The 26,132-nt window shown below is 41.3% G+C and overlaps 3 protein-coding genes across 17 annotated transcripts in view; 2 read left to right on the top strand and 1 right to left on the bottom strand.

The window, feature by feature from the left end:
• Positions 1-252: 252 nt before the first annotated feature.
• On the top strand, positions 253-22,726 carry LOC121708540 (transmembrane gamma-carboxyglutamic acid protein 3). Of its 2 annotated transcripts, XR_006031693.1 has the most exons (5): positions 253-337; positions 1,802-1,844; positions 2,788-2,948; positions 3,591-5,972; positions 22,651-22,726. XR_006031693.1 is itself a non-coding variant. In XM_042091255.1 (4 exons), exons 2-4 carry the CDS (start codon positions 1,835-1,837, stop codon positions 4,200-4,202), a joined length of 783 nt encoding a protein of 260 aa, XP_041947189.1. In that variant the 5' UTR covers positions 253-337; positions 1,802-1,834; the 3' UTR covers positions 4,203-6,455. The 2 variants fall into 2 exon arrangements, 1 of the variants encoding a protein (XP_041947189.1); XM_042091255.1 differs by lacking the exon at positions 22,651-22,726 and having other exon boundaries at positions 3,591-6,455.
• Positions 9,048-17,979, top strand: LOC121708538 (mitochondrial fission factor homolog A). 6 transcript variants are annotated; one of them, XM_042091251.1, is made up of 9 exons: positions 9,048-9,177; positions 9,939-10,022; positions 10,515-10,671; positions 12,108-12,241; positions 12,552-12,646; positions 14,673-14,876; positions 15,993-16,061; positions 16,779-16,854; positions 17,290-17,979. In XM_042091251.1, exons 2-9 carry the CDS (start codon positions 9,963-9,965, stop codon positions 17,419-17,421), a joined length of 927 nt encoding a protein of 308 aa, XP_041947185.1. In that variant the 5' UTR covers positions 9,048-9,177; positions 9,939-9,962; the 3' UTR covers positions 17,422-17,979. The 6 variants fall into 6 exon arrangements, with proteins under 6 accessions (XP_041947185.1, XP_041947187.1, XP_041947186.1 ...); XM_042091253.1 differs by having other exon boundaries at positions 9,049-9,177; positions 12,123-12,241; positions 14,670-14,876; XM_042091252.1 differs by having other exon boundaries at positions 9,049-9,177; positions 12,120-12,241; positions 14,670-14,876.
• amot (angiomotin) overlaps positions 18,828-26,132 on the bottom strand; it is a 38,862-nt gene continuing 31,557 nt past the window's right edge. For 3 of the 9 annotated variants that reach the window (XM_042091242.1, XM_042091244.1, XM_042091243.1), the window contains 5 exons: positions 25,296-25,486; positions 25,024-25,152; positions 24,556-24,818; positions 23,243-23,476; positions 18,829-22,795 (listed from right to left, as the gene is read on the bottom strand). In XM_042091242.1, the coding sequence (XP_041947176.1) occupies positions 22,683-22,795; positions 23,243-23,476; positions 24,556-24,818; positions 25,024-25,152; positions 25,296-25,486 (930 nt within the window). In that variant the 3' untranslated portion in view covers positions 18,829-22,682. Of the gene's footprint in view, positions 22,796-23,242; positions 23,477-24,555; positions 24,819-25,023; positions 25,153-25,295; positions 25,487-26,132 lie in introns of all 9 variants that reach the window. The other 6 variants (XM_042091240.1, XM_042091241.1, XM_042091246.1 and 3 more) reach the window with 3 other exon arrangements.

Raw genomic sequence — 26,132 nt, 5'->3', positions numbered from 1 at the left:
GCAAAATGACTGTACGTGGTTTAGTATACGGACACTCGTATTCACGCAGTTATATTTGAATAAACATTAAGAGATTAGTTGCCCCAATTTTGAAAAAAAAAAAAAAGACCAGTGGCATGGTTTAATCCAGACTCCAATACCCACAGTGCACTTCGCCATCAGGGGGCTGTGTTACAGACTCAACAAAGCAATAAGAGTCCTTTCATTGGACAATGATAGATATTTCACTACCCTTATTGGATAGTCTATACCTCTGTCTCAATTTGTGTGACTCATGTGGCTCTTCTGGGACTGGAAATAGGGACGGAATGCGAAGGCATCTGCGATAGCCTGACAGGTAGTGTATGTTTTTGATAAATACAGTTGAACTTCGTGTTAATTTGGAAGCCTTTAAGTCCAATACAGTGATAAGTGGCGAGAACTGAATGATTCTGAGCTCAAAGGCTAGAGATAAGTGCCCGCTTTTACAGCAATGAGAAATGGCTAGGCTTTCGAGCTGATTAATATTTTATTTGCTTGTATGTTAGAAATCTGGCTGCAAGAAAAGCAAAAAAGATGATAATATTTTAAGAACAGTTCAGGGGAAAGTGAACATGGGTTATGATGGTTACCTACTGTATGTTTTAAACAAAAGCCTTTTTCTCAATTAAACCTTCCAATTAATTAGGGTAGCGTGCCTTGCCATGCTGGCATAGCCCACTAACCTGTAGGAAACAAATTTGAGATCATTTTTACAACTTAGGCCCAGTCCTAGCCTAGTCTTTTAGTTGGACATTTGTTCGTGGTCTGTTTTCTTCGATAGGATGCGCCTGTCTGTCTGTGTTTTATTAGGCTAGTAGGTTACAGGAGCATTGAATAGAACGTAGCGCTCCGAAACTGAATTGAGAAAATAGGCTGAAAGAAATAAACAAATTAGGCTACAGCCTGTTTGCCAGCCCGTAGTTTCACTGTGATTGTTTTGTTACAATATGGTAGGCTATTCCTCTTGCATCCACTTCAGTGGTTATTTTATGATGACATGCTCTCCGACTCTCACCGCCGCCTCATCTCTCGAGCGCTTCCCTGATCAAATCATAACTATTTTTTTTCCGCTATTTCTAAGGCTAGGTATTCTACGTGGTCTGAAACGCGTGTGTAGAGATATTTTTTGAAGTTGGATATTGATTCATAAATTGTTACACACTAGTTTAATCAAAACACTGAGATGATTTGACTATTTCAATATGATATTATTTGCCAGCAGGCCTACTTTAACTTCCAGGTCGTGTCATTAGAGCGTTTAAGTGAGAGCTCGGAGAATTGGATGGTTTCGGAGAATTTTTAGTATTAGCCTACTGTCCACCGATATAAGATATAAGCTATAAGATATTAGCTACCTCTATTAAGCATTCCAGTCTCGGATACAACCGAATGGCTGAATGTCACGGTGCAACTGCTAAACTGGTATAGATAATGTAGCTAATGTCTATTACTCCAATATTTAATGGGGGCAACATAGCCTAGGCCTATGATTATATTGAATAAACGCGCGTCTCTCTGGGCTAATATATCAGTTTCCATGGGAACACCTCCCATCTCTTAAAATAGGATTTATATGAATAGGGTAGGCTATATTAGTTCCTAATTTATTGGGATACAAATTGGATTAAACTGAGTAGCCTTTAGTGTAGTCGGCTAGGACTCCATATTCAGTATTGTTATAGACATTTTGTTGGTTGTTATTTTATTCCTTTGTCAAATGTTGTACACACCTGTTTGACAGATAATGTGTTATAGCCTAATTATATGTTTTGGTTTTCAGGTCAGCATATGCCAGTCAGAGGAGCTGAGCAGCATGGCAGCTGGTAAGTGATCTGCAGTTAAAGGTAGCCTACACAAGGTTAGAATAGCATGAGGAGAAATTCACTGCTTTGATAAAAAGTAAATTGGACTAAATGGACTGTAGATTTAAATTTTAAGTGTTTTTTTAAAAAAAAATCTTATTCCTTATCTTATGATACTTCTTATCGCTTAAGTGTAAAAAGGGTCAGCAATTAGATTGTAATGTAAGCAAACATATCATTTGCTTTTTCTATTTTTAAAAGATAAAAGCTTGGTGCAGGCTCATGTAGCAACAATACAAGGTAGAAAAAGTGTGGTCTGCACACTGCAACTGCTCCAAAATATAAACTTTATTAATTTAAAAGCAACGTTTCGATCCCCTTGGATCTTCGTCAGGCATCGCAACAATACAAGGTCAAACGCATTGTCTCCCTGACAATATCTGACTTCATTAATATGGGTGGTGGTGACCGAGAATGTGTGTCAATGCATTCAGGGTCATGTCATGTGGTCTCAGCTGATGATTTAGTGAGGTGTTTCTGTAAATAGCCTGAGCATTTATGTGGTCAGAGCAGGGTCATTATTAATGAGAGGGAGATGGCTTGAATTCTGTGGAATGAAAATGAATACTGGGGATAAATGGTATATGATGTTACTTTTTACATAGGAGTCACCTAAAGGCTGCTTGAGGATAGACACGTAGACACAAGTACATTGTACACATTTTGGTAACAAAAAGACTTACAACAATGCCTAAATTCAGGGGATATGATACGTATACTGTGTAAAGATATACTGTATCATTAGTCTTAGTTGCATTCCTGAGTTGAGGCAAGAAACATGCATACAATCACACACATAAAATCATACATGCAGCCTTTGAGTCATTAAGCAATATTTCAGAATATTTCAATGTTTCTATGCATCCAGAAACAGATGTGTAATTTTGCCACTTTTCTGGTGTAGCATTCTTGGACGGGAAAGATGCACACTCACTCCTTAAGCGCTTCCCGCGGGCCAATGGCTTCCTGGAGGAATTCCGCCAGGGCAATATTGAGCGAGAGTGTGTGGAAGAGAGCTGCAGCTTTGAGGAGGCCAATGAGGTGTTCGAGAACAAGGAACGCACGGTAATCCAAAATCTTTTTAATCCCCAGCAATTTCCATCTCCATTTTACCTTTTCCCACAGATGTGTCCTGCATGTCTTCCAGCTATGATCATTACATGTTTAAATACCCTCTCACTCTTTTGCGCTCTCTGTATCTATTCATCTGTCTATCTATAATTGTAAAGACAGATCATTTTAAATATCAGACTGCATTATTCTGTATGTGTGAATTGTGAAAAGTGATATAGTGAGGTGTGAAGTGACAGATATAACAAGGAACTTAAAAATGGAATTCTGATAACTGCTGAGAAAACACTAATAGAAAATAATGGGAGAATCATTGAGGAAACATTCTGAATTTCATTATATCTCAGCATGTTATAAGCCTACAGTATGTGTGCACTGGACTCCTTCTTGTTCACATGCTTCTCTCACTCTGAGTCAATTTGAATACTAATTGGTCCCGATGGAATTATGAATTTCTTTTAAAAAATCAATTGAGAAAGGAATGAGAAAATGTCTAAGTGTCATTCAATTGTTTTGGATGAAGTTTAGGATGAAGCTGTATTACACCAAGAGCTGACCTTTTGCCTTCTCTCTCTCTCTCTCTCTCTCTCTCTCTCTCTCTCTCTCTCTCTCTCTCTCTCTCTCTGGCTGGTCTAGATGGAGTTCTGGAAGATGCGCAGTGCCGGCAGTAATGCCGAGTCCCGCTCCGACAGTAAGGATGTGGTGTTTATGGTGGTGCCCCTCCTGGTCATGACGCTGCTGGCACTCATCGGGCTCTTCCTCCTGTGGCGCTGCCAGCTGCAGAAGACCATGCGCCGCCGGTGGCCGGCCTACCCGCAGAACCGCTACCTGGCCAGCCGCAACTCACGCAGCCTGCCTCGCATCCTGGTGCACCGGGACACGCCGCCGCCGACGTCCTCCTCCCAGGCTGACCAGTCCCACCACCATCACCACCACCACCACCCTGCGGCCGCGTCTGCCCCCGTCCTCCCCGAGCCCCCTCCCTGCCGACCCACGGTGATCATCAGCGGGGTGGAGAGAAGCGGTGGTGGAGGGAGGGGCAGCGTGTCCGAGGTCCCGCACCCGCCAAACGGCCGCGCCCTCTACGTGCAGGATTCCTCCACATCGGTGGCGTCGCGACTATCCGGGGCCACGCCACCGCCATCTTACGAGGAGGTGACGGGCCACGCCGAGACCAGCAGCGACGAGACCACCGCTCCTTACAGTGACCCGCCGCCCAAGTATGACGAGATCATCAAGGACAAGTGAACTTGTGATGCCAGGACAGTAGACAGTGGCAGGGAGAGGGGGAAGAGACCTTTTTCAATTTTGTCAAAATGCACCCTTTCTCTTTCCAACTCCGAGGGGTGTTTTTGTAATGCCTGTTGCTGCCAGAGCATGCCATTTGTGTGAGTGTTTGGCTTTGCATCTGACTTTCCTTTCCTCTTGTCATTGATTGCCCTGTGGGAGTGTGTTTTGCGGATAGCTGCCTAAGTGTTTGGCTGTGTTTCATATGGCAATTCTATGAAGATTTGGATGATGCTGAAAAGAAAACGCAACCTCTCTATGACAACAGAAGCGCAGGCTCAGGTCTTCACCCCTCTTCCTGTTGTGCCATGTCCTCTGTCCCACCACTCACAAAGAGCACTCTCTCTCTCTTTTTCTCTCTCACTCTCTCTCTCTCTTACCTTGTAACGCCTCAACTTTGGCCTTAACATTTGAAGAAGGGACAAATATCATTATGGAGGGGGGAAGGGGATGGAAAACACTTCCTCTACATCTACAGTTTATAACATTTCTGACATTTAACACAAAGGCAATCAAGTAGGGTGAGATGAATCTGAAGGTTCCTGAGGTCATGTGGTGAAATGTACTTCAGAGCTACTTATGGAAACATAAGTTCCACAGAGTCTAAAGAGGGAAAACAAAGTTAATTATGAATAAGTTGCTTATGATCCACATTTCATGTGCCAGAATGGGGATTTATATAATTCCTTGTAAGATAAATTTACGGTAAAGTTTACGTCACAGAGAAGCATTCTAAAAAAATGTCATGTGTTTAATATTTACTTATTGGAGTGCCAAAAAACACTATAGCGTATGACTTTATATATTTATCTGTATCCTGAGAATTAAAACTGCCCTGTATTCACTGCCAACACACACACACACACACACACATACACACACAGTGTACACATGTACAGAGACGCACACTTGTAAACACTTGTGTATCTTATAAAGTGCATGATCAGTGTATCAGCCAGGAATCCTACTGAGACCAAAACATCCACATACACACATGCATGTGCGGGCACACACACACACACACACACACACACACACACACACACACACACACACACACACACTCATTCAAAGAATGAGCCTACATTCCGGTTTTAATCCCCCAACACAACCTTTGACTGTTTACTCTTTGTATGACAAAAGACAACTAAGTAAGATTGTACAGAGCATTCAGCACTAGCTTATTTAACCATGTGCTGTACTGTTTCATTTATTTTCTGTGCTGCTTACATAATTGTGGTCTGTTTTATCTTGACTTAGTGACTGTCGATAATGCTAGGACTGTGATTCATCAGCCAAGCAGCCCAGCATACAAGAACAGATGCCCTATGCTCAGGTTTTATCCAATGTTAAACAGCACAAACCTAGTGAGTTTAACACACTGCCAGAACTGAGAAGACCTCAGAGCTTTACAGCAGGACAGAACATGAGTGATTGAGAAACGCCATTGACAAGTCAAGGAAGACTGGACACATGGTCTTTTAAGTGACCATGCGCTTACTTTCGATGTCTGGTGGGCCTGGTGATAGTGCTACCGTGCAAATAGTTTTAGTTGTGAATTGACTTGACTGACTTAAGTATTCATTGTGCCCCAAGCACTGGAAAAGTGTTTCTTGTCTTAACCAACATGAGTGCTAGTAGGATGATTATATACTAAATGCAGTCAAAGCACTATTATATACTGTGTTGAAGAGAATGTGGTTGCGTGTGTGTGTCTGTCTGTGTGTGTGTGTGGCGTGTCGGCGTCCTTGCACATGCTCTTGTGGGTGTGCGTTCAGTGAGTTTTTACCTGGAGGTGTGTCCGTGTGTTACAATGTACGTTTTCTGTAGGAAAAAATCTAAACATTAATGATAGGAAGGAAATCACTGTCATCCTCATATGAACATCATTCATTTCATGTGTACAAGCTGCCAAAACCATCTTACACCTCTATGCCAAATTGCATGTCATTTTTTATATTGATCTATTTATTTATTTATTTAGTAATGAACATCTCTGCTGTATTTTTGCTTTTATGGACTTTCTATGTTTTCTGAGTCGTAAATGACTTAAATGAGTTGGCTATCAATATTGATCTGTTTGAATTTTTGATTAATTGTTGAATAATTGATGTTTTGTATATATAAAAAATAGATACATATATATATATTGCTATTGTAATTGGTGCATCTGCAATATAGGGTCAGTTTGAGTCTGTACCATGTTTTTGAATTCACCACAATGATTTAAATCATAATGTGTCAGTGGGTGAGTAAACAAATTGGAGTTAAACTATTATATACTTGTGTATTTACCATATGTACACATATATTGTCTATTTAATATTTTTGGCAAATCCAGTTATGGTTTTCATTCAGAGTTGATTAATGCATGAATGTATTTTTGTTTTGGACTTTTGAGTTAAAGTCAGTTAAAGGTGCCATGTGTAAGAATCGAGGTAAAAATATCCAAAAAAATTAGCTACACGCATCAAAAGAATGAGAAGAAATAAGAGTGATGATGTCATTAAAAAAAGACAAGGTATAGTGCTGCAGAGACATCAACCTGAATTAGCATGCTAAATTACTAGCCACAGCCCGACAGATGTATACTCTTTGGTTCAAGTACGTCCACAAACCGTGCGAGTTATTCGTGTATTGCAGTTTGGCTGACGGTTATGTTGCCCGCATACCGCCTCCCATGGCCGAAACTGGTATTATGACACCTGTCGGGCTGTGGTTAGTAATTTAGCATGCTAATTCAGGTTGATATCTCTGCAGCACTACCTTGTCATTTTTTTAATGACATCATCACCCTTATTTCTTCTCATTCTTTTGATGCGTATAGCTTATTTTTTTTGGATATTTTTACCTGAATTCTTACACATGGCACCTTTAAAGTGTGCATCTGAACAAATTGACAACTAATTGTTCTTATGCAATTTCTATTTGTTTTGGTTAGTGGTACCTGAGTTTTGTGAATTTGATGAAAAGAATCATAGAATAATTCAAATATCGGGCTTTCTGTGCAACAATCAGCTACTGCTGGAGCTGGAGGTAGCTTTTCCCAAAGAAGAGAACTCTTAAGCTAGTTACAACCTAGTGCCATGCAAGAGCTTTCTTTCTTTGTTTGTTTCTTTCTTTAAAAACAAAAAACAAAACAAAAAGACAAACACTTATGTTCTGTAGCTGCCTTAGAGGTTGATGTATTCCATCATCTCTTTCTTTTTCTCTTTCTCAGAAATTCAGAATGCTAAAAAGTATAGCTTATGAGTTATAACTTGACCGATCTTAGACATTAATCAAGGCATCCTAGGTACGGCTGAGAGCATTCACATAGTGACATGTTCTCTTGCCCTCCACTGTGGGTTTCCCTTGTTTGAAATATAAAGAGAAATTATAAAATATACATTGCCTTCACTTACACCACACTTGTAGCCTGGGTGAACCCAGACATACCTGTTAGCCTGTTAGGATCCCATTGATGCCTGTTTCCGAATTTCCCATTTTACAACATCCAGGGCCTAACGAGCAGTGAAATTAAACTTTAATTGGTGCATTATACTCTTACCAAATCATTTCAGACGTGCAGCAAACACATCTTTCTGGTAAACAAAGGTTTTAAATGCAGTTGTTTACTCAATTCCAAAGAAAATATGCATCAATATCTGTTGTCATCAGTGCAGATATGTTAAAAGGTTTGTCTGGGTTCACCCAGGCTACCACACTTGTCCATAGGCCATCAGAATTCTAATGTAGTTTCACTCCGTTGAGTGTGTTTTCACAATCTCCTATTTTAGGGGAGCCTAGCCTAATGAAATACATTTCACATATGGCAGTCATTAGTAGCAGCCTATAGATGGAGGCCTATAAAGTCTAAATGGGATGAAAAGGTGTAAAATAATATTTGACTATCACTGATATGACTTTCTGACTGCATATCAAATGCGGTGAAATTTACTGGCTTACCAGGCATTCTACCATACCCTGATGTTCCTCTCAAGCTCAGTTTCATTCCTGTCAGAATAGTGCTCTTCAGCTTTTAGTTATTATAATTAATATGTTGTAACCATGGTGACCAATTTGAAGTGCTGTTAATGTTGGTTATGGTCTCTGATCTATAAAGAACACTGGATAGTGTGTTCTTTATAGATCAGTGGTTATGGTTGGTCACAGTGTCATTTTTTGTCTCCATCCCATCCTGCCACCTGTTTGTCACCATTTTGTCTATCTAAGTGCCAAATCTTGTCTTTGAAAGCACTGATTCCTTTTGTGAATATGTTAAATGAAGGATTTTATCTGCTCTAGCTTTGTGTGATTTTGCATTAATGACATAAACAGCCTCTTGAAACATATCGACATGAAACATTTAGGCTACATTTTGGAATGTTGCCTACATCTAACCCTGGGTGTAGCCTAATGAAAGTGATAATTGTCAAGAAATCTCTGGTAGCCTAGGCCTAGCCCACAAATATGGAATTGGCAACTTGCTGAGGAAGAAAGCCAATGAGGAAAACTATAAACATACATTAGCTGATCTGGTGGACAATTTAAACTGCTTCTTCGAAAAGCTTGTTAATTGTGGTCTATTATTATGATTGATGTGTATTGCTGTTATTAATTATGTATTTATTTATTTGCTACACGTTTTGCTCGCTTACTTATTTAGTTTGTTTGTTATTATTGTAGATATTAAACCATGAGTAGGCTAGTCTATGTAGGCCCTATCATTCAGTTGTGGTACTTTGTATGCTTGCTTTGGCTACTGTAGGCCTACATCACATTGAAGGGTAAACAATGGGTAAACACAATGCTAATGTCATTGGCCATAGCACGCAAAGGGCGTATTATGTCACGCAGCCTACGTTAACGACGTTAAGTTTCCGAAATAGGAGTCAGACTGCTATGACAAAGTTTCTGGGGCGTCTTGAATGTTGATACGTTCCTAGAAGTAAAGGTGTGTGATTCTATCATAGTTCATGTGAAAAAGCCTGGGTATGGTTATTTGCGGTCGCGTGCTTATTTGCATTTACAGAAGTCGAATGCACTTGACCGGTCAGCGTCGTCCTCTTCTTCGGAAGTTTGTTACGTTAGCTAACTAGCCAGAGAAGCAGCTAGTAGATTAGCCAGCAAGCAAACATTAGGTTGCTATGCATTTACAGGTCTGTCAGTGACATTACGCTTAATTTAGGCTAAAACACATATTTTACTGTATGCACTTTGTAAAGTTAAATTGCTGTTTTGTACGACGTATACTCGTGGCTTAGAATACAACCCTTGTTAACTAACAGTCATAGTTCAGAATGTCAACGTCAACTTTCCAGACATGCACATGTAAACCTTGTTGTCAGCATAGATATAGATATGGTTGTCAGCAGTGGCTTTGAGTTAAGACCGTTTTGCCTTTGCTAACATATAGCCTAGATGTAGCTGATTTATTGGTGGCCTGGCACGTTCACCCTGTCAACCGGATTCATCCTTAATCTTGTTCCCAGGTAGCCAGCCTACACCTATGCTATGCTGTGTGCGTGCGTGTTCAGCTAATCTATGATCCGAACTGACAAAGTAGCCCCACTTGGGCAGTCCGGTTTTCAGTTAAGCCTCTCTTCGACACATTTATCAACGGAATCTGTTCTCAGATTTGGGGGCATACTATGTTGTGGATGTTTTGAAAAAGAAAGCAAAAGAAAACACTAATTTATTTGTCACGGGTTGCAGTTGTTGCCTAAGCTTGCCTTTATAATGGCCGCGCAGATGTTTGACTACGCACCAGGGCGGACCTCCAGCCAACATCCATCCGAGGTGAGTGAGAATGTCTACAGTTTTATGAGACGTTTGAGATGTAAGCCTCCCAACAACACGAGAACGACGTCCTTAGGTTGTGACCCGTGACGTGACGTTCCCTCTTCAAATTATGTGTCGCATAACCTTTGCTTGTCCTCAAAAAAATACTTGAGAAGAAATGTAAACAGAGTTCACGGGGGATACTGTTAGTTGGTGGAAAAAGTTATTAGTCCATTAGACTTTTTGTGGTGAACCTAAATTTGAACTAAATTTGTCTGTGAAACTGCTGTAATTCTTTCTGGACTATTTTTTAACTGTGCATATAGTGACTAACCAGTGCATAACTGATCTGAAAGTGCTTGAGGCTCACCGAATCTTGAGAAGAACTGAAGATCTTCAATGAAGATTGATTGTTTGGTGTAAAGCGGTGTCCTTGTATATAAGCTAGATTTGACTCTTCAGATGGTCTTTAAGCATCCAACTTTCATATCATCCTGTATTTCACCACAGGCCAATTGGTCCACTTACTCTGAGGGCATCAATCAACGGATGCGGGTACCTGAGCGAATCAGAGTGGCTCCTGGCACATTGGCAGAGGAAGAGCAGAAACCTGAGGATGTTCATCCTGCCTACACCATGCACATACCAGACAAGCTTGCATTAACAGGTAAGGGTGTGGGCTTCACACGGTGGTTTTGTGGTCCATGAAGGTTCCACAAGCACTTCAGTGGATTATTACATTACATTACATTTGGCTGACGCATTTTTAACCAAAGCGACTGACTGACTGAATTCTCTGAACAATTTTAGGACAATTTAAAAGAGATTATGGTAGAGATTATGTATTGTGATGTTCAATAGAACACCTTGGACTGGTCTGTTCGGTAAATCGATGCACCACCAGTGTTGGGGAAGTTACTTCTTTTAAAAAAGTAGTGTTTGCTCGTTACTCGTTCTCAAAAAAGTAACCCGTTACTTTACTTAGTTAGCCTCTATGGAAAGTAACTTTTTACGTTACTCGTTACTTTTACATTACTTTTATGTTGCTCGACTGGGCAGAACCCAATATCTGTTCCTAAATGTGTAGGCCTACATAAAGTTCTACTATGGAGGACATAACAGGTATTTCTTTTGTGCTCTTTATTATCAAAAATGCCACAAACCGAGCACTTGGCAAGAAAACACTGGGCTTATAGGCTTCAACACCACCACTAAAGCCCTATGAAACAATATCAAATAACATAGCCTCGATACATCTTGGGCACAAAATATATGAGGGCTTATTTTATAGCCTTATACTGTTTCATTTAACAGGCGCTCCTCCGAAATTTGGTGCAAAGCTAGTGCAAATCGTATCAATAGGCTGGCAGTTGAGTTAACGGCAGTAGACAAAATCAGGACACAGTGTAGGCTACAACTAACTCACATTCCTCCCCTTAGTTTCAACGAGTTTGAAGTAATGTGAATACCTCCAGCTCTCAGAAGTTAGCGTTGGCTGCGTCTCGCTTGCTATGATTGCTCTTCATTGCCACCAGCCTCTGTCACGTACCGTGTGGAGCTATGATTGCACTTCATGCTACCAGCCTCTGTCACGTACTGTAGGCTGCCATGTGGAGCTCATGCCTATTGCGCAAGCGCGCAGCTTAGAAAGCAGCGTCACTGTCAAATCTGTCCCTGGGAAAAGTAACGTTGCGTCGATATGAAAAAGGAACTATGTTACGTTACCAAATCTTCAGTAGTAGTGTGTTACACTACTTTTTACTCGAAAAAGTAGTTACGTTACTGTAACTCGTTACTTTGTAACGCGTTACACACAAGACTGTGCACCACATCTATCAAATATCAGATTTTTATTTTTCAAAATCCTTCTTTCTTTTTAATCTTTTTTTTTTTCAAATTAATTTTGTATGTTATTCTGAATTAATCATTTGGTTTATGTCAAATCATTAATTATCATACCTAAATAGGATCTTTGGCCTGTCCAGTAATAACACAAACTGTAATGAAGAACACTCATTTTGTCAGTCTATATTTAGTCCATTTGCAATGCACTAAACTATGTGATGGTCATGCAGTGGCGAGTGTGTGACTATAAGCTCACAGCTGTTTGTCTAGCAGATGTCCCAGACCTTAGTGCTCGGCCGATGTTCTCCAAGCACAGTTCAGGCCACGCCAGCTCTGTGTGGGACCTGGGAGCCTTCAGTGTGGATGCGGCCCACCTACAACATTCTGCACAGGTGTGTGTCGTTATATAGTACCGACATTTCCATGATTTTTGCCAGTGCCAGTGTATGTTTGTTCATTCTCTCTTTTTGTTGTATTCACCTGCAAAACATGCCTCTCTCCTTTATTCACCCCCTTGGCAGTTTTACTCTTAAAATTGCACTGATGGATTGGAAAAATGAAATCATTGTACAGATTATTATAATGTAATCATTTACATATTGATAATAAATTACATGCATTAGACATGGGCAGACTGGCACTTGTATTTATTGTGGTCACACACAGTTTCGGCAAGTGACTTAGTGTCTGGCCTTTGAACAGAGCCCCATTCGGAGGTCTTACAGCGATCAAGCCTTTGGCCGCAGCCCCCCAGTCACCCCCACGCGCACTAAAGAGGCCCTACAATCTCCACCCTCGTGAGTATGCTCTCATTGTACCATGATTGCTCTTAATAAATACATAGTGCTTTCTGAATGACACTGTTAGGAGCTTTGTTACAAGATTGCATTGGCAGAAAAATATTTTAACAATTTGACCAATACTTTTCAGAATGGCATTAAGCTGCTCTGTGATGGGTTAGTTGGTTGGCTATGTGTTGTAGTGCTACTTTTGTATCATTATCACTAGCAAATAATACATGTGCAACCTTGATGTGACACTGCTGTTGATGGTGTTTATTCCTCTAAAACATTCTCCTATCAGAAAGTTAAAGATAACTTCAAGGTAGGGCTGGGCGATAAAACGATAGCGATATGTATCGCAATAGACATGTAATCGATATCAATAAAAAATGTGTTCGATAGAACATTCCATAATTAAAAGCAACACACACCTCCCGCCTTACGTTGTCCATAAATAAATAGGCTAAATATATCTTGCATTGTAGCTAGTATGTGCAACTCTACCAGAGTAGACGATAGAAGTAGGCCTACCTCAACACAGACTTTCAATGAGTGCTTGCCCCGTGTGCGCTCTCTCTCTCTCTCTCTCTCTCTCTCTCTCTAGGTGCATCCCTCCTCAGCATGCGCATGTAATCCAAACATTCACAATCGTGCAAGACGACTGAATTGCTATTAAATCCGGTTAGCATCATTAGCACGCTGCACGAATTTGTTTAAAACTGTTGCATTCAAATTGACTGCTAAATTCTAATCAACTCAATCCCGATGCAAATGGGAAAGTATTTTCCAAGACTCAAACGGGCCTGTCCCAAGGAGAAAAAGTATTCATTTGAAACTTAAACACACGTGGGGAAACTGAATAGTCTAACCAGTAGATAAAATTGAACTTTTTTTCCCCTTCTGGTCCTTATCTGAAATAGATTTTTAAAAAATCAATAATTATTAGGGCTGTCAAAAATAACTGATTGATTTCGATTAATTAATTTCAGAAAAAATAACTGATTAAAAAAATTAGTGCAGATTAATCGATTCCGTATGACCTTTGACCCTGAGCCGTTCTAGTCAGCAAAAATTAGACTGTAAAATGAAGGAGAGAGAAGAAAACGTGCTGCCGGAATCATTGATTGGAACATTTACTTTTAAAAAACGGCCTGATGGTGTTGATAAAAAAAAATAAAGTGTTGAAAATAAAGTCCTCTGTGATGTCTGCAGCAAGGAATTTGCACTTCAATGCAAAGAAATAAGTGTTGACATTGAGGGGAGTGTTAATTTATTTTAATTGTGTCCCCTAGGTTATATCTGTGGCCTGAAATGCCTTGTATGTGAAAAAAAAACTTCTTCCCGAAGCACTTTTGAATTTATTTCCTCAGTATATTAGGTCATATCATAGATTATTATGGCAATTATTTGAACAATGAAAATAATAATAAAAGAGTCTTTGAATTTGAATGTCACTAATGCTGATTATTCAATGATTCATTTGAATTTAAATATTTAAAATACTTTCACAGCAAAAATTATATATGCGATTAATTTAGATTAATCAATCACAGAGTATGTAATTAATTAGATTAATTTTTTAATCGATTGACAGCCCTAAGAATTATCGATATCGACCGATATGAAATACTTATATCGTGATACAGTTTTCAGCCATATCGCCCAGCCCTACTTCAAGGCACCACAAACTCTTTTTTTAGTTAAGGCAGACATGATGGAGGGCTTGTTGCACCTTTGTGTGATACTATCAGAAGCTGTGTGTGTGTATGCAGCACACAGCACTTGGTGAAGCCCACATACACATGAATTTACTGTCATTGTTGCAGTCATTGTTGGTGAGGAAGATCAAGTAGCTGTCAGTCTGAACTCACAGTAGCCGTAGTGCTGTGAGATAACATAGCTACTCTGCTGTCTTATTCTCTCAACTCACCACCACTCCGACCTCTATCCCTCCCTCCCTCCCTCCCTCCCTCTTTACCTCTTTCCACCAAACCCGACTCCTGACACCACCCCACCCACCACCACCGTGTTGCTGTAGTAGCCGCTGTTCCGGAAGAGCCTTGGCTCCTAGCCAGCGAGGCAGTGCCACTGTCGACTCCCCCGCAGCCACCCCCCAGGCCCTGGCGCTGGGCTCTCTCCCGCCCAACCTGCTGTCTCCCCAGGGCGTGCTCCAGGCGGCCAAGGAACTGGGACAGCAGGCCTCCCAGCGTCTCCTGCAGACTGTCGCCCAAAAATACTCCTCCAGGTGACGCAACTAACCCCTGGCTTGCTTGCCACCCCCCCCCCCCCCCCCCCCCCACCTCCACCTGCACCAGTCCACCAGCTTACTAGCCCTCCCATAAATGCTCACCACGACACACGCATCCCCATCAGATCACAATCTCCTGCCTTCTCATCCCATCCCATCCCTGTTATTGGCTACAATCCTTTAGTGAAGGGCAGCTTCCAACCCTGTCTTCTATGTAGGCTTGTATTGCTGTGGTCGTGCTGTACCAGGAGTGGCTTTACTAACCCTTAAGTTTTCCCTGACAGTTCAGTCTGGTAAACTATTTATAATAACATTCAGACAGGCTCACTTCAGTATTGCTGTCATTTATTTTCCAACCCCTCTCCCCCAAAAGCATCCATTCATTTGGGCTTTAAAAACAATAGTATTAGCAGGCAACTCTGTGTTTGTGATCAGTGCATGTACTTTCACCATAATGCAGGTGAAGGGTTGTCCCGGCATGCTTTAGTATTTCTGAATGTTGGCCATCCTCTTGTTGGATTCAGAGGCAGAGCTCCATGTCAGATCACTCATTTGTTTACCAATCTGTGGCCTTTACATAAGATATGTGAAAGGTTATCTTGCCTTGTGCAGGCTATGCCTTATTGTCTTTGCCTGGCTCTCTACTGATCACTCTTGCTACATTACCATTGGTGCAATAAAATAGGAATAATTCATAAAAACCCACTCACGAATTTTGTCATTTGGTATTACTGAATTACCTCACTGCCTTTGCTGGCCAGCAGAGGGTGTTGTACTCTTATTTTTTGCTTACTTTACCAGGTTTCCTTGTACTTTCATCAGTAGTCTTATGCTATTGACTCAAACCACCAGGCAGTATGGTTTAAGCAAAAGTGGACTGGTAACACAGATAGCCCCAACATCTTTGCTATTCTTGATGTGACACTGAATATGCACAGGGTGTCTGTACATGTGTGGATGGATGTAGTTAGTGTTGTGTGTGTTCTGGTTTCCAAAACCTCTGGAAAGCTACTTACAGTGAAAAACGTATGTTTTGAAAGTGCTGCAGTGTCTTGATGGTTTAACCCTAATTAGAGTCTAACTTCAGCTTTATTTTCCTTTCTGCTTCTGAAGGTTTGGCATCCCAGAGAACCACTCACGCAGCTCAGCTGAGGTGCAGCCATACACAGAAACCAGGAAAAGGTGGATCTCTCTCTTGTATATATGTTAAAAAAGATAAAAACGATTATTTTTTGATTCCATGTTTCTACCACATTGTCTTACAACCTTTTGGCATGTGGCAGTGTAATTTTCAGTCAGAACAAACATATTGGTCAAGAGAAAATCAACATTACATTAATATTTGCTAGGGGTATGAACAATTTTGTTCGCCTATATGTGTGTGTGTACTGTATATATATACAATACAACGTATTACTTGCTGACTTTCTCTTTCAATGAAGCGAATGGAATCATGGAATGATATGAATGACTTGAATCAGAAGCACAATACTTGTTGCAATTGGCAGCAGATATCATTTTTTTGCCGCAGTTATTATACATAATTATGGGCCTTCCAAATGTTGGGAATGTCCGTTTATGTGACTGGAACTTTTCGCAGTATTCTGAAGAGCTGTATAATACATCATTTATAATGGGTTTGTTTGGGTTATGTATATCACTATGGGAGCCCTCATCAGAATGGATTCAACAGTCATCTACTTTTTCCCATCTGTATGTATTTTAAATATGTATTAGTAATAGGAGCACATACATCAACCTATGTTTTCGAATGAAAGCTACGTTTAACAAATTAAGTATGTTAAACATATTAAAGCTAATGGACAGAATCATTACCTGGAGGGTAAACCTACTTAATTTCTCTTGACTTTTGTGTGTGTGTGCGTGCGCGCTCTGAAGTGCCCTTCAGGAGCCTTGGTTGAGCCCAGAAGAGGAGTCTGGAGCAGCAGTGGAGTTCATTGTGCTTCGGCGACAGGTGAGAACAACATTCTAGACTGTCCTGCTGACCAGATGAGACCTAAGCATTTCTGTTCTTAGGGACACATTTGTGGCCTTTGTCATGGCCTGAATTTGCCATTTGTCATCCCTGGTTGACAGTATACATAGGCACTCAACAAAGTGTCAAAGTTTAGTATGCTGATGTTGCACAGTATTACATGAACTAGTTGAGCCCAATATGCCTCAGTCTTACCACCGGAGCCTCTTGCATACAGTATATGCAGTATATCTCATAGCCACCCCTGCTCCAAGCACACCTGCTTTAAGTCAGTGGTATTATCATAATTATGCCCCTCGTCCAATCACACATAAATAAATAGTTTGACCAGGCTGTTGAATAATATTAGTCAAGTCAGGTATAGGACTGAGATCCACTTGTCAAACTCATCCTTGTTATTTCATCCATTTGCAGCTCCTGAAGATGAGTCGTCGTCTTGCTGCACTCGAGCGTCAGAACGTGGAGCACAAGCAGGCGGAGATGCTGCTCTTCTCTCTCATGGTGTCGGCCGTCCTGCTCAACGGCTGGCTGTGGATGCGCAGATAGCCTCTCAGTCACAGTCTTCCCACCTGTGCTTGGATTCCATTGCCCGCCCTTGGGCCTCCATCGATTACCACTCTCGGTCGCAACCCTGTGTGGGTAGCCCTTCAAACACCGATGCCCACCACACTAGGGCTAGCTATGCTAACACCACTGAGGACTCAAAGTAGCAACGGCTAGCTAGAAAACACCAATTGCCCACAAGCACCGGTGTGAGTTGTTTGTAAGCAGGGTAAGTGTTGTGAAGGCCGTGGTGAAGGTTTGGGGTGTCATTTTGAGTGTGTTGATTTGCGAGGTCATGTATTTATAAAGTCAGGAAAAATGAGGCTTGAAAAGCTTGAGGTGTTACGGGCTTAGAAAAGTTTATTGTTTATGATGGAAGATTATAGAAAATATTGTATTTGTATTTACTCACTTGACAGATGTATCTAGAGTTGTATACTATTAAGCACAGCATTTTACAGGTAGACATAATCTGTTTTTGCTGCATCTCAATTATCCCTCCAGGACTGGTCAAGGACGGAGACCAGAATATGCAATATAAATATTTCTGTACACACTACACTTCCTGGAGTTCTGTTCATTTGTCAAGGAAGATGTGACCATACAGTGTTTTTGGATTGTTTGAGTTTTACAAAGTGTTTCTGTTACAGAGCTATTCAGCGGTCAGCAGGTATGTAGTGGAGACTAAACGCAACTCAATTCTTGAATTTAACTTGCAATTCAATTGAGGTAGCAATCCTGCTAGGAACCATTTACTGTAATACTGCTGGTATTGTTATAAACATTGGACAATAACCTCCACCATCATCAAACATGTTCTGAATGCCTTTTTTAAAAATCCGATACTGCATTGCGCAGTCCACCTCACCGAGATCACAGAATTCATAGTTTACCCACCTCTTATTTTACCACTACATCCCTGACAGTCAGCCAAACCTGTGTATGTATGTATGATGAAAGGAAAGTTTGTGCTCCTTAAGCCCTACTGAAGTCACTTGCAATATTCTCTCCTGCTCTTATCAGATCAGAGCAGAGGTCAAACAGTAGTCTGTGGATGCAGCAAAAACAATGAACTTACACCACACAAGGCGTAATATGTTGTAAGTAATTTAATTTATATATCAGGTCCGCTATGGGGAAATGTGAAATTTCACTTCTATATTAAGCTGTTGATGCTGTGCACTTATCATCAAGGATGCAAATAATGATTATTCCATGGAATAATTATAGACCATGACAAAAGCCTTTACTCTGGCCTACAGAGTGTTTCTTGTCTAAAATGATATTTAGACCAAAGATAATACTTTGGTTTTCTCTCAATGTGAAATGTGGATTCCATTAAATCAGTTTTACAGCAGATGCAGTTACCCATGTGTTGGATTTTTGCTATATGCCAACATTTTTCAGTCCTGACAATTCAGCTACTGTACTGTAGTATACAATACATTTCAATGAACTGGACTATTAATACTACAAGTAACCAAGAGAAACAACAAGTCTGTCAGTATATTACAGAGCCTCTAAGGAACATGGTCAAAAGAAAAAACATGTTTAAGTCACTAAGCTTTTTTCAAGAACTCATAGTGCACACCAGATACTTTCTTATGTCATGTGCACATGAACCCCAGTCATTCAACACAAACAAAACAAAAGGTTAGGAAAGGCATTTTCTTTTTAATATCAAGTGGTTTTAACAAAAATATGTGAATAACAATAGAAATTTTAACAAAAAGGAATTCTTGTAGATTTTACTCCATACAAATTTAAATTAAGAGTTAACTCATTATTTTTTGGAACATTGCAGAAGTAATAACAAAATAACAGTAAAAGTCAAAACCACAAAATGAAACCAGCATGAGATGATTTGTGTCAATTGAATTCTGATTAAAGGAGAATACAAGCTATTTTTTTTTTTTTTAAAGAATGATTGTATGGTAAAAACATTCTCAAGCAGCTTCTCTAAAACATACCTTTTGAGACAAAACAAACCAGAAACACTATGGTAGGGGATGTTGGCACAGAATGAACTTGAAATTCAAAGAGACACGCAGCTTTGTTAACCACATACAGTAGACACCGTCCATTTAGGCCGAGATTAATCTGGTGACAATTTCCTAAAACCATCGGTCATGAGACAGACAAAAATGTCATTGTAGATGTGATATTCTGTCAAAGAATGACAATAATTAGTGCCAGTGATGCAAAAGGATAATCTACAATGGTCAGAGATTGCAATGGCAGCTATGTAAATACATCACAGGAGATATGCAAACATGACACGTGACCAATAATAGTACATGACAATGGCATGTCATTGGAAACAATGATAACATATTATGGTTTGTCTGCTGTGACACTTTAAGGTCAGTTTTATAGCTGTTACCAAGTATGTAGTCGGACAACTTGTTGGGCTCCCATTAGCCAGAAGAGGAAGCAACAAGGATAGTAACAATGGAAGAGAACAAGGGAGTGATAACTAGGTTCCAACTTCACCTAATCATATGTCCATTTGTTAGGTATCGTAGTAAACATGAGTCAGCTGCCTAATCAATTAATTAATTAATCAATCAGATGCCAGAAACACAAACCTCTAGAAAATGTCCTCTATCTACTGTCCACACAGGCATGGTTAGTGAATGTGTCCAACCTGGGTGGACTGTGACTGCCTCCATTTTCTATGTTCCACATTGTAGCCAATTGTTTGATTTCAACAAGACAGTTAGAGACCAGCAAACTAGACCAAATTTAAAATGTTAACACATTTTCATGACACAACAATGTTTGAAATTAAACTATTGAAAGGCACCTAGTACAATACGTTTGTGTGCTGACTGGGGACTGCTATAGATGAAAATATGAAACCGATAGCTCATTTAGTGCCTATTGCTGCCAGCCAAAAGACATTTCACCTCACAGATAGACAAGATGGAACAAAGTCTTCTCTGAAACTGTTTATGGGGGACAAATGAAGACAAAAATAGCAGTTTCTTTTTTTTACATAAGAGTAAAGCAAAACCACCAAGAAAGGCAAGCCAGACCATCAAGATGGGCAAAAACACTTTCTGGCATTGAATGAAAGAATTGGATAAATATTTGAACCACAGCTTCACTGGTCTAGAAATGCAGCTCACCATCAGATATGTGATGTTGGATCCAAAGGAAAAACACCAGCATCTGTGATTATTGTGGATAATTGAAATGTCAGTATTGCTTGATTTCTTTCTTGAAATGTTTCCCCAGTACATAGACAATGATAAACTACCCTTAACTGCAGTCATCTTCAGGTAACTGATAAATATATGATTGCAGTCTGTCTATTCAGCATGTGAATTTAGAGCCCTCTTGTCTGGTCTATTGTCTAGAGTGAGCAAAGTAGGCTGTGCTGAAAATAACAAACATTCAAGTAGCACAATAGAAAGGCACAGAAGCAGTCTTCTTTCAGGCACTGAGAATATGGCATATGCCACAGACACGACATATCCCACAGTGTTTCTGCTAATGATTTGATCTTTTAACCACTGGTCAGAAAACAATTCCAGACTTCCAGATAAGTCATTCAGGACAAAAGTGTAACCCTGGTTTCTCCAAATGTTTGTAACGCAACATTAACGTAACGTTTGTAGTCACAGAAACTACATGAATACTGTCATGGACCTCTGTGGTCCTTCTACTCCCACTGTTCTATGTTGATTCCTACAACTCTACACTCGCTGGATACCTCTTTGGTCATTCATTTCTTTTTGTTTGTAAGAAGACAAAAATCTACAGCATTCATCTCAGCCATCTACTATTGTTCTTTAATGATTTAATACTCATCATTGTGTTTTTGATACATGACACTCTTGAAATACATTTCACTAAATGAGCTGATAAAGATGGGACAATGGCCTGAGTGGCATTTCACAATCTCCTTAAGATCTCCTTTTTGTCCTATTGGGAAATCATCTGATTCACTGCCTCTCAATTTTCCTGGGCAATCAGCTTGATGTCTGATGACGACTGTTCGGACATTATAATAATTATGATTAATCCCTTGCAACTTAGCTGCGTCTGGTTGTACACTGAAAGCATTCTGAGACTAGGTCCATTCAATGAAAATGCACAGCGCACACTGGCACACACACACCCAAACAATATACACATATGTACATAAACTCTCTCTCTCACACTCACACACCACTCTGAAATGAAATCCTTTGATAATTCTGAATGAGTAAAATGCAGTACGTCTTACCTCCCCAATATTTTACCACAGCCCACACACACACACACACACACACACACACACAGGGCAAACATCAGGATTCAGGAACCCCAAACCAGTGGGCTTTTTTACAAGGCACTATCACACCACTCACATTCTGCCAATAACCTTCCCCACAGAAACTCCCTCCCAGTATACTGTGGTCCTTTACTGACAATGCCTTATGGGGCATAAAACCCTTATGGGTTTTATTTTTATCTACCTGCTACAAGAAACATTCAGTTCAACCATCGCACTAACACCACATCTATGGACAACTATGTACATAGTTACACGTCATTTCTGAAGGAAGGTGTCCAAATAAAACGGTTGGATTATAGTTCTGTTCAAACTGGTGACCTTGATTGTAAAGAGTTTCAAAGGCTTAACTAGAAAAGGGACTTGCAGTCAGAACACAGCTGTGTTTTGTGAAAACCCATTTACCTTTAGGGATCCGTTTGTTTCAGTTGTGCATATTTCATTGTTATGGGCAGCTCATTAACAGACACAAAGAAATAAAAAAGCAAATGTTCTACTACCTACAATATTTGGGTCTGCTACCCCAAGTGCCATATGTAACATCACTAAATATCATTCTAAACATAAATATACTGAGTAAAGAAAAAAACAGAATGTGTACAGGGTAGATAGTGCAATACATGCAAATGGTAGAGGAGCAAATTGGAGAAAAAAAATGAAATGAATGATAACTAAAGACATTTGGTCCAAGGGTTTGGGATTGAAGGAAGACAAAATTCTTCCAATAAAAGAGGACTGATTGTTCTTTTAACACCAAGCGCGGCAAGTTCCTTCCTAACTCCATGAGGTATTTTTCACTGAAAAACACCTTTTTAAAAGCACATGACAAATAGTGCATTTACACACACCCTCACATAGAATCAACGCAGTCTGAGGAAAAGAGGGGGAAAAGAGGAATCCTTCACATACATTGAAAGTATGTATCAAGCATGGCATAGAAAAATGTGTAGATGTGTGTGTGTGTGTGTGAAAGCACTGTGGTTTAGATTAGAATCTCCACCATGTCATTGTCCACATCGGATTGGCTGAGAGGTTGAGGAAGTGACTGCATTGGGGCTCTCCTCTCTAGCGTGCTGCAGTGATACGCAGGGACATCTGAAACACACACACACACACAGGCATGATCTATTGGATTGCCATTTTTCTGTAAAGCAAGAATGCAGACACACAAATACAATTGACTCAATTTGTTTGTTACATACAACCTGATCTTTAAATGGACCAGCAGTGTTTATGGTCAGACCAGACTTGGATTACCCGTGCGGTTGAATATATGTGCACAAACATGATTATGCAATATCATGTGCCCAAACCGGTGTGTTCCTATATATGTCACAGTAGATCCTTATGTTTGAATCCAAGATACAGACGGCTCCAATGTAACACTGCTGTCTGAGGAACATTGTCCAATTTGCATAACTATTTTATGAATATGCTTAGGCGAGTCTGTGTGTGTGAGGGTTTGGTACACACATCCATAAGTATGTATGCGTGTGTGTATGCGTGTGTGTGTGTGTGTGTGTGTGTGTCTGTGTCTCCTACCTGCGATGCGGTCTGGGATGTAGACTGGGCTGGGGCTGGTGATGCGGGACTGCTGGGGCAGGGAGGGAAGGGCCGGGGTGCTGGGCTTGCTGGCCTCCTGGCTCTTGTCCGTCTGTGTGCAGCTGTCCCTGCTGCCTGTCTTGGAGTGGCTGGAGTAGAGCACAGGGGATGGGGACGAGGAGATGGACTCTGTCCTTAGGGAGTCCATGCGGAACTCAGGTCCCAAGAGCACTCCTGCAAGCAGAGGATTCTCGTGGTTAGCACACTAACAGAGGTTTCAGGTGATTTGCTGGTCAAGGAAAAGTAACACATTTGATGAATGGAAAGTAACAAGTTTCCAAAAATTTCCGGAAAGAAAAACTGCCTTGAGCAACATAAAATTCCTATCTGGAATAGAGACATTTAAGTGTTACAAACTAACAACAAAAAAAAACAAAAACAATACAAGTAGATGAATATCCAAACACTGACACACACACACACACACACACACAATCTCTTTTGTATCCAATGATGACACTTGCTCCAGGGAAAGGGTTGGGTGGGGAGTTCAATGCTGTTAGCGTTGGTGCCAGTTTATTTGGTTGGGGAGGCCGATGCATGAGCCCCACACTCGCCCAAAGGTGGGGCTAGGGTGTCCTGATGTTAGGATGGTACCAGCTGACACATCTTTCGGTCCTCCAGTGAAAAAAAAGATGTTTATTTGTTCAGTCGCCGTGACGCTGATGGCTTGCCAAGTTGTTCTGCTGAGTGTAACATCAACCCAAACCATTTTGAACCTGGCAGTGCTTTTGGGGGTCTTTGGTATGGTCCTTGTAGCGCCTTTCCTGTCCTCTGGCAGCCTGTTTTGAATGACTAAGTGGACCATAGAAGGTTTGGTGGGGGAGGCAGAGGTCAGGGGTGCGGACGGTGTGGCCAACCCAGCAAAGGTGCCTTTTTGCCAAAGCTGCTTCCATATACAGTGTTGGTCATGGAGAGAATCTCAGTGTGGGGGTCTCGGTCTTTTCCCATGACAAACTTCAGATTTGTGCAGGCACCAAATGTGGAAGATCTCCAAGCTTGTGATGTGATGCCTTTATGGGGTCCATTTTTCTGCCCCATAGAGCCGGAGTGGAGACACACACTGCATTGTACACTTCAACTTTGGAGCTGACTTTCACCCCTTAGGCAGAATTGCCCAACGGCTTATGAGGATTTACTGATATGGCAGTTAATTTTCACACACACACACACACACACACACACACACACACACACACACAGAGAAGTGAGTGAACACACACACAAGACCGCACACACTCCCACTGGCTCACCCAGGCTGCCTTTCCAGCTGCGGTCGTCCTTGCGCTGCTCCTCGGTGATGGGGCTGCCGCTGAGGCCCAAGCTGTGGGACAGGAGGCCCGAGCTGCTGGCCCCTCCCCCGCTGCTGGCGTTGGCAATGGACATGAGCGACTTGGACGGCCGCATGGCTGAGGACGGGGAATCGCCCTTCCCGCCAGGATCCTTCCGTGAGCGCTGGTGCAGCACCTTGATCATAGCATCCTTCTCAATGATCTGGGCGTGCAGGTTCTTTATCCTGGTCAAAGAGGAGAAAAAGGGCCTTTACTACAAAATGGTCCTAATAAAATGACTGAGTCATTGAGTACTCACTAATCAGCTGTGCACCTGGGGAGATCTGACGTCCACATCCTATTAGCCACTTTACTTCAACTTAAGAGGCTTGTGTGTGTGTGTGTCTGTCTGTCTGTTTGTGTTTGTGTGTGTGTACACTGTATTGAGACCTGCTCTCCATGTCCAGGCAGCGGCGGTTGGCCATGAGGATCTCCTCTTCCTCTTTCTGGATGCGGGCTTCCACTGATGTGTCATAGCTGCTGCTGGGGGAGTGACTGATGCCTGTGGAGGACGTATCCCTGTGGAACACACACACACACACACACACACACACACACACACACACACACCTTTGATATACAGTAGAGATGCATCTACATTTTGAACATATGAGTGAGCGTATGTGCGTGTGTGTGTGTCAAACTTGTTATACATGTCTTACCTCTGCGTAGCCACAGAGGCAGCTGCATCCAGGGCGAACTGCCTCATGACGCTCTCCTCCAGGTACTTTTGCTCCCACTTGGTCATGTCGGCCTCCAGGGCGAGGATGCGCTCCTCCTTCTCCCGCAGGTGCTCCATCAGAGCCGTGGCGTTGTACTCGGGGGCAGCCGTGCTCTGGGAACTACCCTGCCTCTGCACACACACACACACACACACACACACACACACACACACACACACACACCACACGCACAGAGAGAGACAGATATTCAGCAACATGAAATGCAACCATTATGTGCAAAATGAAAAGGAGCAAAGTGCAAACCCACACAAACTCTTATTACAGTATAATGATACTGGTAATAATAATTATGGAGGACTTCAGCTTAGGTTAGTGGGTTCAGTAAACTAACATCACATATACCTCTGGATGTAATATGCACTTCAGGTTTACCATTAAAGCATGTAGTAATCAACTCCACATACATGTGAATGTTTAGTGTACCAAGATAACTCACAGCATATTAATACAATGCATAACTTTCCAGGTTACTAAAATGGCCCAGCTGCTATTGTAATCACTATTCCCAGTCGTGTTGGTGAACAGAGGCCTGCTATACAGGAGTGTGCTGTCGGGTGTCTGCTTAATCAGTCTGCACTCTGCAGGCTATAGGAGGCATGTGGAGACTGGGCCCCTTAATGCACAATCCAGCTGTGAAGTCTTCCTCTCTGTCTGTCTGTCTGTAAGTTTACATGTGTAGACAGATAAGGCAGGCCTCAGACACACACAGACACAGGTGCACACAGAGAGAGAGAGAGAGAGAGAGAGAGAGAGAGA

The sequence above is a fragment of the Alosa sapidissima genome, chromosome 5 (assembly GCF_018492685.1).
Source record: "Alosa sapidissima isolate fAloSap1 chromosome 5, fAloSap1.pri, whole genome shotgun sequence".
Taxonomy (NCBI): domain Eukaryota; kingdom Metazoa; phylum Chordata; class Actinopteri; order Clupeiformes; family Clupeidae; genus Alosa; species Alosa sapidissima.
The sequence above is the reverse complement of the archived record's forward strand: the minus strand, read 5'-3'. Positions and strand labels throughout refer to the sequence as shown.